Here is a 19126-nt window from a genome sequence, read left to right on the forward strand (position 1 = left end):
TAAATTTAGACATAGCAGTGACATCACTTGCAGCCCACATGACCCAAAGACTTACCTGCATGTAGTGATGTGCTTGGCTCCCCCACCTCACATTCTGCCTTCGAACCTTCATGGCTGCAGCCACCTAATCCCACCTGTCAAACGCCCACATTTGCCACCAAATGAAGCCCTTACTGTGCATGAGCCTTGCAGATGGTGCTGCTTTCACTCACTGTATGTGATACCAGTAACTGGCTCCTTCATTTCTGAATCTGGCCAGGCTGGTCGTCTGGTTGTCTCTTGTCCCTAGCCTGGACCATCCTGCCACTACAATCACAAACACCACCCAGCGAGTACAGTAGTTCCCCCTTATCCTCCGGGGATACGTTCCTGGACCCCCAGTGGATGTCTGAAACTGTGGACAACACTGAACCCTATGTTCTTTCCTATACATTACCTGTGACAAAGTTTAGTTTATAAATTAGCACACTGAGATTAACATAAAACAATTACAATATACTGTAATAAAAGTCATGTAAATGTGGCCTCTCAAAGTATCTTATTGTGACTACAGGTAATGGAGATCATGGATGAGGCTGCTAATGGACCTGAAGTAAGTTCTCATACAGCAGGGCCAACCCTGTCCACTTTGTTTATATGCTTTTCTCACAAAACCTCTAGAGACTGACTTATACTAGAGGTAAACAATCTCAAGACTAGTAGGAGCACAAGACATACTGAGATAGGGACAGCCAGTTTGGCACAATCAGGCAGGTATCTTGAACCTAAATCCTGGCAGACCAAACAAGGGTCAACAAAGCATCCATAAACGAAATACAACATTGAGGTAATTATTTAATGACACAAGAAGATAACATGTTATGAAACAAGCTGGTCACAAGTAGTAGGTAGATGACTTAATTTTTGATAAAAAAATTAAAAAGCACGAACATGCATATAAAAATTAGATTATGTACAAAATACCAACAGTATTTACTTCTGCTCAGTAATTAAATATTCTTCCCTTTTTGTCTTTTAAAAACATTATTCTGAAAAAAAAAAAATCAGAAAAACATGATCCCCGAGAGAGTTATTAAACACCAGGAATTAGGAACCCAAGAAGCTAAGCCAGGAGCTTAACAGTCAAGGTTGGAAGCCCAGGAGAGGTCCGACCAGGGTGATGGTGGCCAAGCCCAGAAATGGAAGATTGTTCTTTTCTTTTCCTACTGGAATGTTCTTTACTAGTTTTCTCTACATTAGATGTTAGCACACTTATTAAATGGGATCCTATGATTAACTGGCACAACAGCAAAATGATGCTAGCAACTTTGGCTTTGAACTGCTACAAAATGTACTATCTTGTAGTTATATACTATACAGAACACACTAGAAATCAAGTGCTCCTACAACAAAAAACTCATCTGACTAAATCACTGATTTTGCTGGTTTTTTTCTAACTTTGTTCATTTTCAATCTTCACAGCAAATGTATTTTTTGTTTCAGGGCCTGGAAGAGGTATTTTTTTCTCAGAAAGAAGCTAACATTAATGTGTGCTGGGCACTGTCTGATGGCTTGGCTCTAACTCCAAGAAAGTTGCCCTTGTCTTCTAAGTACTCTATAGAGTGCAAAGGCCTACCAAATCCAAACCACCTTGAATTAAACAAATCTTAATGAGGAGCATCATCATTCTTTGTATGGGTGTTTTTAAAGTCTTTGTTATGTTACCAAATGAAGAAATGCAGTACATTACACCTCTATTGATGTAAATGAGGCTCGAACATCTCAATTCCATCCTACCCCCCGCCATCAAACGTTATAACTGCTTAGTGACACTTTATTCAAATTACAACCCATAGTTTTTGCTCCAAAAAACGAAACACCTGAGAAACGCCTGTTGCTTTAAAATCAAGAATCTATAAAAGCAATGCCACCCTAATCTTAAGGTGCTTCTTAGGTATTTCCCAAAGCTCTTTGCTCTTTTATACTGCAGCATTTTCAGGAGGAGTCATTAGACACTGTCAAGGTCCAAGAAATAACTAGAAACAAAAAATAACTTGAGACTCTTTTCTGCACTGCCACCAGCTGCCCAGTACACTAGGTCACCTTTTACAGCAGTGAGCACAGCAATCCATGCCACAAAAATCTTCACAAAACAAGAAGGAAAGGTACAAAAAGAATTATATTAAAACGGTAACATACACTTGTGTGTATGAGGGAGGGATATTTAAAATTAAAATATTATCATCACAAGAAACACCAGATATTCCTTGCTCTGCCCTTGGGCAACCAAGAAAATTAAAGCCTGTTTTACATCCCAGAAATAAAAGAGAGACTTGATAGAAGTAACAGTGCTCAGTGCTTGCAACCCAAGTCAATTTATACTCTTGTTAGGTAAGTCCAAATTCTGAAGTCTACAAAAATTCTGTTAAATCAAGGGGAAAAAAAATTCATTTTAGGACAAAGTTATTCAAGATGAAAGAAAGGCATGTCTTCAGTGAGAGAACTGCCTGCTGTCGGATGACTTCTTGCTAATGTGTTTAAAGATTTTGGACTTCTCAACTTTCTTGGTTTTCTGGTAGCCAAATCCACCACCACCTCCTCGCTTCTTCTGCTTGCCTTCATTACTATTGACGTCTGGAGGCAAACGTTAAGGAAATCAAGCAAAAAAGATAATGAACTCCAATCTAACATCTACACAGAGAAAAAACCCAGCATGAACACTACTGTTCCTCCACAACCCCATTCTCAGCAATGAAAATGTGGGAACATAAGCCTACGCAATAAATTTCCAGAAAATTAGGAGTGGCCACGTGACTGTGGACTTAAATTAGCAGGTATGATTTTAAACTTCGGTGTGTAATAGTCACATTAATTATTTCTTCCACACAATGAAATTCATGACAGTGAATAAGGATTTATGAGTTCAATCAGGAAGTTGATAGGAGCACATTAAAAAAATACCTCCTGTGTCAAAACAAATGACTATCATTTCTCTTCGGAATTGATTTAGGAATGCCTGAGTGAAGGAGCTGCTCTTCCTTCCACAAGACTCGACATATATTCATTTCAGCTGACATTTACTCAATGCTTACAATGGGGATGATGACCCAAAATTTGGTCTTCTAGTCCCCTCAGAAGTTACTCCCATGGCACTGAAGCACAGGCCTCATTTCAGCTGCTCAGTTTCTTCTTCTGAAAGGCACAAAGTATAAATCACAACTGAAGCAACTGGAGGTACTCCTGCCGTCTATCTTTAAGCAACATCTAAGTTTTATTTTCTTTTGCTGAACTTGCCACATTCTTGTATAAAATCCTTCAGGGGCTCTAAGAGGATTAAAACTCCTTGAAAGGTCCCATCCTCTTTAGCTTCAAAACATCCCATTCACTTAAGTACCCTGCACAGTGCAGCCTCAGCAAACACTGAAGTTTTGCTTTTTTACCTGTGTTTCTGCCTGGAACACACAACTGTCTCTGTCTCTCCTTGACAGTCAAATTTCTTTGTCTTTTGAAGGCTCAAGGCATAAGCTGCCTTGTCCCTGTAACCCCATCCTAATGATTAATCCCTGCTTACCCCATCCAACCTCTATGTCCTGTGCTAGCACAGACAAGCAGACATTGACCAGCGCGAACACTGGAGCCTCCAGTCTGAGCCAGAACACATACCAATCCACTACAAAGCCCAAAATGCCCCTCTCTCAAGCTTTTGTTCCTTCATTAAAGAAAAGGATACTCAGATCAACGAAGGGAGGCACCTTGAAACCAAATGACAGAGCAACTTGAGGCAAATTTAAGTTATTAACATTAAAGATCTGTTTCAGAGAATGGGAATCATAGGCTCGTATGTATGACTTATATGCTTCCTGGGCTGACTTATGAAGAAAGTAATTCTTTTCAATCAATTTCTCAAGCTGAAATAGAAAGAAACACTGGTTTTAATAAACAAAAACAAACAAAAACCTCCAAACACCAGATTTTAAATATCCTAGAGCAAAGCCACTCCATGGAAAACATTTACAGAGGGCACAGAGTGGTGGTAACTAGAATAGCAAGAAACCTTATACACCACACAGCCTGATCCTCCCTTTATGACAGTGTAGACTTTAAAGGACAGTGATTGCCCAATGAATCACTACAAAGGGAGTGCTGGGACAAGATTCCTGCTTACTCACAAACGTTTAAAAAGCACATACCTGAGACTGAATGTCAGAAATTTTAGACCAGGAAAAGTCAAATTCACTTAATGGAACCTAGAAATTAAAAGTATTAAGATTAGTAAACCAGGATGATCAGCATTCTGATATTGGGTAATGAAGACAGGGAAGGATGAACTGGCCTATGAAATTCCCTCAGGACAGACAGGAAAACCTGCTTTATCTAGTCTCCGAACGTTGATGGGAGAGTTTCATCTTTGCTCTGCTGAGTTAGGCAATCTGCACTTCTTTCTTTCTGAAACGCAAGGAATTGGATAGGGATAGAGTCAGTAAAGCACTTTTCTGCAAGAATCTCTATAATCCTGACTATCTGGAACCATGAATCAGCTTGAAGCTTCTAGTCAGAAGGGCCATCAGCCCCTTTTCTCCATGTCAGAAGAGGGGTCCTAATACTCCAAAGTCGTGTATTGAGGCTTGTGACACTGGAGGCCAGGATGGCCACAAACTCCTACAGGATGGATCTGCCACCAGTTTTCACTCATTAGATAACTAGAAAAGCAACAGGCCTGTGCCAGGTGCTAGAGAGAAAATAGGTGCCTAAGTCCTGGTCTCTGCCCTCAGAAAGCTTGCCGTCTTGTGGGGGAGAAAGATGAGTAATGAAATGTTAACCTGTGGATTCTGGTTATTAGCCCTTTGTCAGATAGGTAGACTGCAAAAATTTTCTCCCATTCTGTAGGTTGCCTGTTCACTCTGATGGTAGTTTCTTTTGCTGTGCAGAAGCTCTTTAGTTTAATTAGATCCCATTTGTCAATTTTGGCTATGGCTAATATCCAGAATCTACAAAGAACTTAAACAAATTTACAAGAAAAAATAAAAAAACTGCATCAAAAAGTGGGCGAAGGATATGAACAGACACTTCGGAAAAGATGACGTTTATGTAGCCAACAGACACATGAAAAAATGCTCATCATCACTGGCCATCAGAGAAATGCAAATCAAAACCACAATGAGATACCATCTCACACCAGTTAGAATGGCGATCATTAAGTCAGGAAACAACAGGTGCTGGAGAGGATGTGGAGAAACAGGAACACTTTTACACTGTTGGTGGGACTGTAAACTACTTCAACCATTGTGGAAGACAGTGTGACGATTCCTCAAGGATCTAGAACTAGAAACACCATTTGACCCAGCCATCCCATTACTGGGTATATACCCACAGGACTATAAATCATGCTGCTATAAAGACACATGCACACGTATGTTTACTGCAGCTCTATTCACAATAGCAAAGACTTGGAACCAACCCAAATGTCCATCAGTGATAGACTGGATTAAGAAAATGTGGCACATATATACCATGGAAGACTATGCAGCCATAAAAAATGATGAGTTCATGTCCTTCGTAGGGACATAGATGAAGCTGGAAACCATCATTCTCAGCAAACTATCGCAAGGAGAGAAAACCAAACACTGCATGTTCTCACTCATAGGTGAGAATCGAACAATAAGAACACTTGGAGACAGGGTGGGGAATACCACACACCGGGACCTGTCGTGGGGTTGGGCCGTAGGGAGGAATTGCATTAGGAGATATACCTAATGTAAATGACTAGTTTATGGGTGCAGCACACCAACATGGCACATGTATACACAGGTAACAAACCTGCACATTGTGCACAAGTACCCTAGAACTTAAATTAAAAAAAAAAAAAAAAAAAAAAAAAAAAGAAATGTCAACCTGATAAGCACCTGTGCTGTGGGAACAAGGAGGAGGCAGGAGATCAGAGATGGCTTCCCAGCAAAGACAGGAGCTAGCTGAAACCATGCATTCTGGAGAAAGCATGCAAAAGCTGTAGAGCAATTTCAGGGAACTGCCTATAGTTACAGGGTAGAGGAAGCCTATCAGCAAGACTATGCCAGATAGGCCAATAAGGATGTAAATGTCAGGGAGGAGAAGGCCTGATATGCATCCCCATAGCCTAGCAATAAAGAGGCCACTTAGGGTTCTGATGGATTCAGTTCTGGTGCAACAATAGAAAGGTAAAGCCAAATTTGGTTGTTTGGGGCCTGAGAGGGAGGTAACGGGCAAGAATATAAGCCATTTTTCCAATAAGGCCAACTGAGGAAAGGCAACAGATAGTAGCTATCCTGCAGGCAGGGGTAGAAGAACAGGTTTAAGGTTGAAGTTACTTTTTTACAGTGAGAAATTTGAGATGGTAAAGCGCCACTGCAAAGAAGAGACTGTAGGCCAAGAGTTGATGAATAGGAGACAGAGGGCAGTGGAGGTAGCAGAGGGTAGAGCGAACGAGGATTCCCCACTGCTTTACACGAGGTAAGAGGAAAGAAGGGGAGCAGGAGCAGAGATGACTAGGTGTGAGGGAGCTTCAAAGGAGTGGAGAAGGTTTCAAAGAGGGCTGGAGGGAATGGGAAAGGGGAGGCTGGGACACAGAGGTGTTGCCGGGTAACAGAGCTACAAAGCCGAGCCATGTGGGCAGTTCCTTCTGTGCTCACTTCTTGGGCTAGAAGTACATAAAACCTTACTTGCTTAACTGCCATAAGAATGGCTGTAACAGCACTGGCCAGACTCGAGACTCCTATGACAAATGTAGAAATGTTGCTTGCTAACAATCCCTACACCAAGAGAAATCTTTCTCCAAGTACAGATCTTTACCTTGGATTGTTTCAAGTAGCGAAGAAAACCCAATTCTTCTGGGCGCAAAATGAGCAAGGCATGCCCTCTTCCATTTAGGCCTCTGGCTGTTCTACCCACACGATGAATATATTCCTTTGGTAGGAAAAGAAAACCTGAGTTAACACAGTGACTTCCACATGAGCCCATTTGCGTGTCTGCATCCTGGGTATGTGCATGTCTGTACTGAGATGGTGTACTCCCGTGGTGCTGGGCCACACATACCTTCACCACATCCCCACAAAGTTGGGCCAGCAATCGCTCTGTGCACATCACCCCCAATAGGCCAATGATTGAGGTCAAAAAAAAAAAAAAAAGGCTGGACATGATGTTTGCATTAACAGTGATCTCATAAAATGAGTATTAGATGTGCTTCATCATCAAAACAGCTTTAATCCACTGTTTCTTGAAAATACTTCTCAATGAAGCTTACTCTACCACATACACTATAGAAGCTTATCTACCTCCTTATGCAATTTTATTTCCTTCAGGCATCTGCTGCTCTTAAGAGATCATTCCAAGGATCTCATTTTCATAACTTAAGACCCACTGGTACTTCTCAATCCTCTTGCCCAGCTCCTTTGGGCCCTGAAAAGCTTAAATACTTATCAATACCAGAGAAATACTGCAGTCACTGTATAGTAGGGAATCTTTACTTTGAATGTGGAATGCAGTTGCTGTCAGGGAACTGGGAGAATAAGTGAACTTTTAATGCAGAGTCATTCTGAAGATACCCCAAAGATGCCAGTTACCTTAGGGTCATCCGGAGGGTCATACTGAACAATCCAGTCGACTTCAGGAATGTCCAGTCCTCTCGCTGCCACATCCGTACACAATAGTGTTCCTGAATCTGCGTTGCAGAACTGGAAGAATGTGGTTGTACGCTTGTTTTGCTTTTGCTTTCCCTAGAATTAAATAAAAACATCCATTAGAGCTGGAATCTTGAGGAAGACTAGAAGTAGAACCCCCAAATTGTGGAACTGTTATCCCACTTTGTTTCAAACTCATCCCTTGGCCTATGTCCTATTTCCCCAACTGTTTCGCAAGCCCCTCAAGGAGGATGGTGTCTTGTACTCTTCAGAAGTCCTCATACCCCTCCACATCCAGCAGCACTCTCCTCACAGGATCCATCATCTAATGGTGATCAAACTACTCAGAACAATGTTTGGAGGAGAGGGCAATACCTCCAATCCTACAATCTATAGGACTTAAGAAGCATACCCTGTTTTCAATGAGCTCATCATCATCACTTACATGAATGGCCAAGACGGGCAAATCAATGTAGTTCAGCAACTCATAGTGGTATTTCACAGACATACAAGATGAAAAGAAGACCATAAGCTTCTTCTTTCGGTTCTTCTTAAGGAATGTAAAGAGCAGAAGGAATCTCTTTTCAGAAGGACAAACAACATATCCCTAGAAAGCGTTTAAGCAGACAGATACAAATGAACCAAGTGGACATTTTCCATTTCCTAACTTGTGTAACTTGATCAACAGCACTGATAAACATAGTGTGTAAACTGTCATGCCTCACCTACAGCATTTTAAAAGTTCATTAATCCATTTGCTTTCTGAATTATCTTCCAACAATTACATAAAAACACCAAGTAAGATCCCTACAGTTTTCAGTTATTGATAGAAAGTACCTGCTCAAGACCATCCACTGTTGCATTAGCTTTATCATCATCAACGCCAACATACAATGGCTCCTTTTTCAGAGAAATCCTTGCCAGGTCTTCAACTTTTCGAGTTTGGGTGGCAGAAAAGAGCATAGTCTGTCTACGTGCTGAAACAGATACATATAAAAACAACCCCAATCTCTTAGGGAATCTTTACAATTGCCTCATAACTACAAATATTCTAGGTAGAGATATCAGAAATGGGAGATGATGTCTCTACAGATTCTACAAATATTACAAAAGGTAAAAATGGTATATCATGAAACACTAGGTCTATCAATTTGAGAACTTAGATGAAATGGACAAACTCCTTCGAAGACAAACAACTGAGGAAAATAGGAAAACTTTAAATAGCCTTACATCTACTAAAGAAATTTTAGTTAAAACCTTCATGTAAAGAAAATTCCAGGCCCAAATGGATTCCATTGGTGAATTCTATTGAACATTTAAGAAAGAAACATCAATTATTCACAAACTCTCCAATAAATTAAAGAGAGGGCTTATATGTCAACTCATTCTTTGAAGTCAGTCATTACACTCTACAAAAACCTGACATGACACGACAAGAAAACTATGGACCAATACAATTCGTGAGCACATATACAAAATTCGAAATAGAATTTTAGTAAAGTGAATTCAGCAATATATAAAAAGGATAATGGATCATGACTAGGTAGGTTTATTCTAGAAATGCAGGTTGTTTCAACATTTGAAAAATCAACCAATAAAATTCACTATGTTAACTAAAGAAAAAACATGATTATTTCAGCAGACAGAAAAAAAACATTTGACCATCTATTTCTGATTAAAAATCCTCAGCAAACTAGGAACAGAAGCGATCTTCCTCAATCTGATAAAAGGCATCTACATAAAATCTGCAGCTAACTTCATATGTAGTTAATGGTAAAAGACTGAATGCTTTCTCCTAAGATCAGAACAAAGACAAGGATGTCTGCCCTCACCACTTCTATTCAGTATCATACTGGAGGTTCTGGCCAGGGCAATCAGGCAAGAAAACAAAATTAAATAAAGAGGTGAAACTGTCTTTATCTGTACATGATTGCCTATATAGAAAATCCAAAAGGCTACACTCATCTGGAAAGTCATACTGAATAATCATTCAGTACAAGATTAACTGTCTTGCCAAATACAAGATAAATATAAAATTCAACTGTGTGTGTATATATATATGTGTGAATATGTGTGTGTATATATACGTATATATTAAAGCAACGAGCAACTGGAATTTGAAATTTTAATGAAATACTCAGGGTTAATCTGACAAAAGATGTGAATAAACCTGTATCCCGAACCCCTCTAAATATTATAGGGAAATAAAATATTGAATACATGGAGATATACGTTATTATGGGTTACATGACTCAATATTGTCTTCCTCCAATAATCTCTATTCAATAAAATCTCAATCAAGATCCGAGACTTTTTTGGAGGGAAGGGGGAGAAACTGACAAACCAATTCTAAAATTTATATAGAAATGCAAAGGACAAGAATACCACAACTTTAAAAGAGAACAAACTTGGGGCTAACACTACCTGATGGTCAAGACTTAACAGGAGGAACTGGAACTTTCATACACTGCTCATAGGAATGTTAAATGGTACAGCCGCTTTGGAAAATATCTGGCAGTTTTTTAAGAAGTTAAACATACATTAAACATATACCAACTAGGACACTCCTAGGTTTACTTAAGAGAAAAGGAGATATATATGCCTCTACAAAGAGTTGTAGATGACTGTTCACAGCGACTTTATTTCCAGAAAATGCAACCTAATTTAGTGACAGAAAACAGATCAATACTCACTTGGGGATGAGGTATGTGTGTAACGAGGGGTGGGAGGGAGAAACTGAAAAGGGGCAGGAGGAAACCTTTGAGTGTGAAGGACATGTTCATTTTCTTGATTGCAGTGATGATGTCACAGTGGTAAACAAATCAAAGAACATCAAATTGTACATTATAAATATGTACATATAATTATGTCAATTATACTTTGATAAAGCATTTAAAAATAAATTATATAATGAAGGAAACCATGGTCTTAGTTATAACCAGTTCATAATGTTGCAAGTACTATAACCAAGGTATGTACAAGTAAGGCAACAAATCTACGGCTACTTGGGGGATGTTAGATGAGGTAAGAATGGGCAAGAGGTGGAGGATAGGACCTATGTGAAGACTGTTTAACATGCATTATAACTTCCAAAACAGGAAAACTATTATATCAAGTTATTAATACATTTGATGCTTGTATTCCAAACTACCTTTCAGGTTAATTGGCACAACTGCCTCACTTGGCTATGGCAAAGTTCTGGCCTTAGTACAGTTTTTCTATAGGAACAACTCTTCCCTACCTCCAACAGATACTTTGCAAACCAAATGCAGATGCTACCTACTTACCTGGCAAAAGTTTAATAATTTGCTTTAATTCCTCTTCAAACCCCACATCCAAGATACGATCAGCTTCATCAATAACCAGACACTGCAGGTTTTTATACATAAACCCTGGGGTATTCTAACAAAACAAAGGACAAAGAACAACTATTAGTTGTCAGTTTATGTTTCATACAAGACAATGAGACAAGCACCACATCTCTTACCTGCATATGGTCCAGCAGACGGCCTGGTGTGGCCACAATGATGTTGATCCCATTAGCAAGTTTCTGTGCTTCAGCAGATCTGTTACTGCCACCCATTATCAAGCCATAGGTATGCACGTGGTGAGTCATTAGCTCCTTAAGAACACCAAAAGTTTGCATGGCTAGTTCTCTAGTAGGTGAGAGAATAAGGACTCCTGTTCCTAAAAATGATATACGGTAAAAGTCTAAATGTGGTTGTCACCACCAAGTCCATAACAGCTACAATAAACCTCTAATGAAATAATGGCAGAAACAAGCAGATGAAAGCTTACCATTCCTGGGCATGAACCTTAACTTAACAATGAGTTCAACTGCAGGGATGAGAAAAGCCAGGGTTTTACCACTGCCTGTTTTTGCAGCTGCTAGAAGATCCCTAAATATTAAAAAGGGAAAGGAGAAAGACATTTAGCTTACTCATTTACGATGTACTACATACACACACTTTAGGCACTAAGGCTAGAACATGAAGAAGAAGATGTCTACAGTGCTGAAATTGATCACCTGGGTTATATACCGAAATCATAAGTCAGAAGTGTGCTACAACAGAAGTGAATACCTTTTGAACACTTTCCTTCAAACATCAGTTATTAACTTAAAGCCTTTAATGTATGCTGGATACATGACCCAACATATAGTACAAAATCAACAGAATAAACTGGTATGTTCTTTATAATCTACTAGTTCTAAAAATAGATGCCAATATCTAAGCTTCAGTGTTAATCATACCTGCCTTCCAGAAGTGGTCTGATACTTTTATGCTGAATTTCAGTCATGTTTGTAAAACCCATTTCTTTTATTGCCTTCAGAGTGTTTTCATTGACAAGATTACATAGAGAAGCAAACGAAGTATCCTCAAAAGCTCCTAAACAGAAGACAATTTATCATTAGCAAATTTATCTTTTTTAAAAAAGTTAGTATTGCTACAGTTGCCTAAATCTACTTTGCTTAGAAAAGCTTCCCACAGTAAGAAAACGCTAAACCTTAATTATTCATATGTGATAATATCAAGAAAAAGACCCTATATCTTTCAAGTTTCTCCACTGTTAACGGCTGTGTGAGTTATAGTCCAGAGCCCATACTATAACGAAATCAGGGGTGGAGAGGAGGTATAACCAAGGAATTTATATCAAATAAAAATACCAAGACAAGGAAAACAATGAGAGTCCAGAGATAAATGAAATGCTTAAGAAATCTGATATAAAGAGTGAAAACACTGAGCATTAATAAAAACTGAGTGTGAAGTCAATTAAAAAAAAAACAACCTGTTAATCTCACTCCAACAAGACACAGAAGAGTCAGATACAGCCACAGAATGTTAGGCTGAGCCTACGTATCAAGTAGTACAGTGGTGGTTCAGCAGAAGGCATCAAAATCACCTGGGGGTTCCCCACACTCCACATGCCCAATCACTCTTGACCTCGGCACTGCTGACATTTGGGCTGAATAATTCTTTGTTATGAAACACTATCCTATGCATTATAAGATATTATGCAGTGTCTCTGACCTCTACTCACCAGATCCCAGCAGACTGCTCCTAGCTCTGAGAACCAAAAATGTCTCCTAGGCTTAGGATGACCAATCTTCTCACTAAGCTAGGGAGAGAGGAGGTTCCTGGGATTCAGAACTTTCAGTGCTAAAACTGTTAAAGCTCTGGGCAAACCAGGATGAGTTACTCATCTTATTTGAGGGGCGAATTTCCCTGCTCGAGAGCTACTACCAAAACGTTTGCAATTTGGATTAAGCAGGTCTAGGGTTGGGCCTCAACATTTTAACAAACCAACCAACCCAAACCAAATAAACAACTCAAGTAACTCCTAGACATACCTGGTTAGGAGCAGTGAATTCTAGCCTAAACTCAACTTTATAAAGGAACAAAGGCCAAAGGAGGTTAACCTGGTACAGGGCCAATGATTTTCCTATTACAGCATAGAATGAGACTTAGAAAAGGACAAACCAAGGAATCCTAGAAGCTGCTAGTGTGCACATAAAATACTTAGTGTCAGGAATGAACAAAAGGAAAAAAATAGGGACCAAAAAGAACTAAAACACCACAAAATAGAAGATAAAGAGAAAAAGTAGCAGAAAGACATAAAAAAAGTTTCTTGTTGATAGTTACTTTTTTCAGGTAAACTGAAAGTCACAACCGAACCTTCAAACTTATAATCATCTAAGAGAGGCACATTTTAAAGAAGCTACATCTAGAAAACTTCCTGGACGTTACCTGTCAGTCCCAGGGGCAGGCTGGGCACCTCACTGTCATCTTCATCATTATCTGGCTTCTCCACATTATTTTCTGTTTCTTTAGGAGTCTCAGCACTTTCTTCTTCAGATTGTCCTTTGTTTTCAGTTTTTGCTTTTTTTGTATCTTTGGTTTTAAAAGACAAAACCCGAAAAAATTTTTCCTTAAAATAAAATTCCAAATGAGATCAACAAACAGAAGATCTCTGATGTAAAGATGTATATTTTCAAAAGCTAAATATCTTCTGTATTAATTTGTTACGAATTCTGTTTGGTGAAAAATGATTGGTTATATTTAAAAACCCGGGGTACAGACAGACTTGGTGACAAAACTTTTTAGGCTTCTTAATGTATTATACCTTCTCATTTAAAACTTTTAAAAGTTCAACTGAACAGTATAAACATACCAATTATAAGTTTCACATACTCCAATGAGGGGAAAGAAAGCATACCTGATAACATAATCCTTAAAAACTCATTATAAGTAGTCATTTTTCCTCCCACGCCAATTACTATCAAAGGCTCTTCATGTTACTAGAGATAGACTGTAAAGGAAGGACAACAATCCACTTGCCTGGCTGACATACACTGGACTGTGCCTTGGCTATCAGGGATGAGGGTGGGAGGAAAGGCAGGGCTTCCTCCCACCCTCATTTCTACATTCACAACTTCTCATTTCTACATTCACAACTTTCATGTGGCCCCAACTACCTTTTCAGACCTACCTCTCACTTCTCTTTTCAATGTCTGACTCTGGGTCAAATGGATTAACCACATGCTGTGCTTATATAAAACTATACGGCAATTAGTGATGTTTGAAAAGAACTGACTTAGACCAGAACCCAGGACTCTCTGTAGCTCAGTACTGGTCTCCTCCCTGTACCTGACGGCCACCCTTCCAGGAAAGAGTCAACTTTGTAGGACCTACATGTTCAAAAGCCAGATATCTTCAGCTGGTCTCCATGGCTTATTTTGTTTTCCCTGGAATAGTTCTTAAAATGTACCCATAAGGTGGCTGGGTGTGGTGGCTTCTGCCTGTAATCCCAGCACTTTGGGAAGCCGAGGCGGGAAGAACACTTGAGCCCACGAGTTCAAGACCAGCTCGGACAACACAGTGAGACCCTATCTCATTAAAAAAAAAAAAAAAAAAAAAACAAAAACAAAAAACCCATAAGGTTAAAACTCCCAGCATTGTGATTCAATGCTTGAGAGCAGAAATAATACACTTCCTGGGGCATATTCAAAACAAGAATTGTGAAGGCAATAATTTCAGAACAGGATTACAATGACTACTTCTGTGTGTAGGCATCATGAAGACATAATGCATGTCTGGAAAAGTTCATAGCTCCTTTCTAAATAAAACCCTTATTTCAGGTAAAATACATGAATGGGATGTTCTAACTCAGGGGCTGGCAAACTTTCTGTAAAGGGCCAGACAGTAAATATTTAAGGCTTTGCAGGTCATATGATCTCCGTTGCCATAAACACAACCAAAGAGGCAATGCTATGACCCAGTAAAACTTTTTTTTTAAAAAAACAGGTAGAAGGAGGGATAGTTTGCTAACCCCTATCTTATCCTACCTTGACATCTCTGCTTGTACAAATCTCAATTGAAATGTCCATTCTTTCATCCGAGCTTACTGAAATTCTATCATCTTCAAAAAATATTCCTTCCTTTTCCTCCTGCCATTCTTAGCACTTGGAAATTAATGTTCTATTTATTCAGAAGTTTCCTACTTTATATACTTTGTAACTAATACTCCTTTCAAAGGGAGGAATTTATGGAAGGAAAATGGGAAGAATCAAGCAGGAAAAAAGGTAACTTAAAAAGAGAAAACTTCTAGAACTCTAAGGAGAGTCTTTTCTGAGAGTGAGGTTTTCTTCAAGGTTAATGAAATTAAAAATATATTCCTCAATATTTTGAGAAAAGTTGAAATGGACTCCCCGCTTCTGCCAATAAAATGTTTCCATTAGCTACCAGGCTAATCTCTAATATACTGATGAGTACAGAGAATTCTCATATGTCATGTGCACACAATAGTAATAGAAAGAGGAACAAGAACCGTCTGTGAAAAACTAAATGGCTGAAGTTCAAAGATAATAAATACCTACCAGGCCCAGCATCATTCACCATTTTTCTCTTTTTCTTCTTCTTTTTGTTTTTGGATTCTGAATTGGGAGACTGCATTGCTGCCTCTTCATTGGTTAGTACAGTGGATTTCTGGGGAGATTTTTTAACTTTTACATTTTCCACTGCTTCTTGAGACACGTCTCCATTTTGAGTTTCTGATAAGCCCACGTTCATGGGCTTTTGTTTTGATTTTTTAACCTTTCTACTTCCCATTGTTTCTTCAGATACATCTCCATTTTGAGTTTCTGATAGGGTCAGATTTGAGGCCCCTGTTTAAATAAACAGAACATATACTGTGACAAAGAAGGACAAGTTTACTTAAAAACACTGAAATCCCAAATAAAAACTTCCATGGCTTCCTGCCACGAATTATTTAGCTTTTCTTCTCTTTCATGTAATTAAAGCAACTTATAATTTTATGGTGTTCCCTTATAGGGAAAGTAAGTTATCTTGAAGAAAAAATACTGGAAAAGGGAAAGCTATATTGATTTATTAACTTCAAAAGACCGTACATCTGACTTTAAGGAGTCTAGGACAGGAAAACTTCAATGAGGTCAAATATTTAAACAGATGAGGTCAGATAATGGCAGTTACAGAATAAACATAAGTATTTGATAAACATATGATTAACTGATATATTGAAAAAGACATTTACAACTCATTCACACAAGTACTATTTTTCATACCACTTCAAAACATTCAACCCCAACTCTTCTAGGCTGCAGTGAGTTGAAAATTCAGTTGATAAGACCACTTATTTGCTCCAATATTTATCATACACAAATACAGTAATGCGTGCACAATGACATTTCTGTGAATTAAGGACAACATTTACAGTGGCTCCATAAGATTATAACGGAGCTAAAAAATTCCCATCACCTAGTGCCATCAGTTATTGCAATGTCGTAGTGCAACATATTACTCATGTTTGTAGTGATGCTAGTGTAAACAAATCTACTGTAAGGCCAGTCGTATAAAGTACAGCACACATAATTATGTACAATACATAATACATGATAATAAACTGTTACTTATTTATGTATTTGCTATACTTTTGATCATTATTTTAGAGTTTACTCCTTCTACTTATTAAAAAAAATAAGAGTCAACTGTAAAAGAGCCTCAGGGAGAGAGGTATTTTAGAAGGCACTGTTATCATAGGAGATGACAGCTCCATGCCTATTGTTGCCCCTGAAGATCTTCCAGTGGGACAAGATGTGGAAGTGGAAGACAGTGATACTGAATGTGTCTGTGTCTTTATATTTTTAACAAAAAGCTTAAAAAGAAAAAAAAAACTTAACAAAAATCTCATAGAATAAGGACATAAGGAAACTTTTTGTACAGCTGTATGTACAACGTGCTTGTGTTGTAAGCTAAGTGTTATTAGAGTCAAAAAGTTAAAATTTAACAAGTTTATAAGGTAAAAGTTACAGCAGGCTAAGGTTAATCTAAGAATAAAAGTATTAAAAAACTAAACAGTGTAGCCCAAGTGTACAGTGTTTATAAAGTCTATAGTGTACAGTAATGTCCTAGGGCTTCACATTCACTCACCACTCACTGACTCGCTCAGGGTAACTTCTAGTCCTGCAAACTCCATTCATGGTAAGTACTCTATACAAATGTACCATTTTCTAAATCTCTCATGTCATAGTCTTTTTACTGTACCTTTTCTATGTGTAGATATATTTAGCTATACATACACTTACCATTGCGTTACAATTCTCTCAGTATAGTACAGTAACATGCTGTACAGGATGACAGCTTAGGAGCAACACGCTATACCATGTAGCCTGGGTGTGCAGTAGATTTAGGTTTGTGTAACTATACGTTTGCAAACGACAAAAGCCCCTAATGACGCATTTCTCACAATGTATCCTCCCTCCTGTTATGCGATGCATGACTGTACCTGAGAATGTCCTTACCAAAGGTTCCCTGTTTGTTTACTGAAAAAGATAAAACACCATCTTTTGTTCAAATTTACTTACATATGCACTGAAAAGTAGTTAGTGATGCTGTAGTATTATTCTATAGGAATTAGAAATATAAGAGTACTTCAAAACACATTCCTAAAATTCACAAATGTATTGCCTCCTGCAGAATTTTTTTTTTTTTCAATTAATGCCTGTTGAAAACCAACTGGGGCAAGGCACTGTGCCTCCAACCTTACCCTCGGGGAGTTTATATCTTAACCTGGACTTAGGTTAACACAATTACTTCAAGATCTGTGGCCCCACTGTCGGGACACTGGGACTGCAAATGAGGTAAGTAAGAAAGGTGACATTCAGGTAAAATCCTTTTCATTTAGGTCACTGTACAGGACACAAATACATAGAAGCTCTTGTAAGAAAGTGCTACGAGAGCGTGTGGAAGTGGGTAGAGGAAGGCAACAGTATCAAAGAAGCTCTGTGGAAACAGCGAGACGGGCTTTTGGGGAAAGAAATATGGTAATTAAATAGATGTGAAAAGTGGGTGTAAATGAGATGTTCCATGTAGCATAATCGGAAATGAGGGATGAGGTGAGGTGCGACTTGCAGGTGGTGAGGGAATCAAAGGGTAAAGTGGAAATGCAAAAGGCAGGGTTAGTTGCAAGCCTAGAAATGAACGGGGAGTCCTCCTGCTCTAACGCTGTAAGAAGAAACTGATTGCTCAGAAAGGTCAGGAGCAGCGCTGGAGCCCGCGACGAGTGGGCGGGTCCCGAGTGGAGGCTGCCTTTTCACTTTCCCCAATCACACACGCTGCAGGGGAAGCTGCCTCCGTCATACAGAGCAGTTGGGCCCCCGGCCACCCGAACGCGCCAGGGCTCGCGCGTGGGACTCCTGAGCCACCGCGAGTCAACGCATCTCACCCTGCAACTTCAGGTTCCGCTGCCGCAATTTGAGATTCCGCTTCTCGATCTTCTTACGCAGGAGTTTCATCGGCAGGTGAGACATTCTGTCCAAGAAGTGCCTAGAATAAGGCGCCACACAGTACAGCTACTCAGTTCTCAGGCTGACGTTACTTCCCTTCCGGTCGCACGTGCGCAGCTCTGCCAACCGGAAATGCGTCACAGGAACGCGGGCACTCGGCGGAACGAAAATGCTCCGGCGGGGAAATGCTTCCAGACGCGCGCACCGTGATACCTTTGGCGACCAAAATCTTTGCAGCGCCCCCTGGAGAAGTGGAGGCCAGACCCTGCACTGGTTTCACGCTGTGCTAAAGCTAACTTGAGCTCCCCCTAGAGGAAGACTGAAGAAAGAACGTGGAGGGGAAGGAGGCCTTAGGGAGTCCGCATTTTTATGTTCCTATCCTCTGTGGGTGCAGAACTAGAGGAGGCCCTCCCTGTACCTGGGTTCCCTGTCTGTGGATTCAACCAACCCCCCATTGAAAACATTAAAAAAAAACCAATTAAAAAATATAGTGTGATAACTACTTTCATAGCATTTAGGTTGTATAAGGTATTATAAGTCATTTAGAAATGATTTAAAGTATACTGGAAGTTGTGTGTAAAATAAATGCAAATATTACACTATCGTATATAAGGGTTTTGAGTATCCTAAGACATTGGTACCCATAGAGGGTCCTGGACTCAATCCCTTGTGGATGCTGAGGGACAACTGTATT

General features: G+C 39.4%; 1 protein-coding gene across 2 annotated transcripts; it reads right to left on the bottom strand.

The window, feature by feature from the left end:
* Nucleotides 1-821: 821 nt before the first annotated feature.
* Nucleotides 822-18597, bottom strand: DDX18 (DEAD-box helicase 18). Of its 2 annotated transcripts, XM_055262425.2 has the most exons (14): nucleotides 18372-18597; nucleotides 15508-15795; nucleotides 13379-13522; nucleotides 11884-12019; nucleotides 11430-11530; nucleotides 11119-11318; nucleotides 10919-11033; nucleotides 8469-8608; nucleotides 8077-8238; nucleotides 7575-7727; nucleotides 6805-6918; nucleotides 4170-4226; nucleotides 3710-3887; nucleotides 822-2613 (listed from the first exon to the last, which is right to left on the bottom strand). In XM_055262425.2, the coding sequence occupies exons 1-14, from the start codon at nucleotides 18454-18456 to the stop codon at nucleotides 2471-2473; spliced, it is 2016 nt and encodes a 671-aa protein (XP_055118400.1). In that variant the 5' UTR covers nucleotides 18457-18597; the 3' UTR covers nucleotides 822-2470. The 2 variants fall into 2 exon arrangements, with proteins under 2 accessions (XP_055118400.1, XP_063487382.1); XM_063631312.1 differs by lacking the exons at nucleotides 822-2613; nucleotides 3710-3887; nucleotides 4170-4226 and adding an exon at nucleotides 4246-4425 and having other exon boundaries at nucleotides 18372-18548.
* Between the last annotated feature and the right edge of the window lie 529 nt (nucleotides 18598-19126).

This window comes from Symphalangus syndactylus, chromosome 22 (genome assembly GCF_028878055.3).
Source record: "Symphalangus syndactylus isolate Jambi chromosome 22, NHGRI_mSymSyn1-v2.1_pri, whole genome shotgun sequence".
NCBI classification, from domain to species: Eukaryota; Metazoa; Chordata; class Mammalia; order Primates; family Hylobatidae; genus Symphalangus; species Symphalangus syndactylus.

Bases quoted from the DNA above. Each gene is read 5' to 3' on its own strand.
- DDX18 (XM_055262425.2), bottom strand. From the start codon at position 18,456: ATGTCTCACCTGCCGATGAAACTCCTGCGTAAGAAGATCGAGAAGCGG. The intron at 8,239-8,468 runs GTACTTTCTATC...AACGCTTTCTAG, and splicing joins CAGTGGATGGTCTTGAGCAG to GGATATGTTGTTTGTCCTTC. The intron at 3,888-4,169 runs GTATGTGCTTTT...TTTCTATTTCAG, and splicing joins TTTCTGACATTCAGTCTCAG to CTTGAGAAATTGATTGAAAA.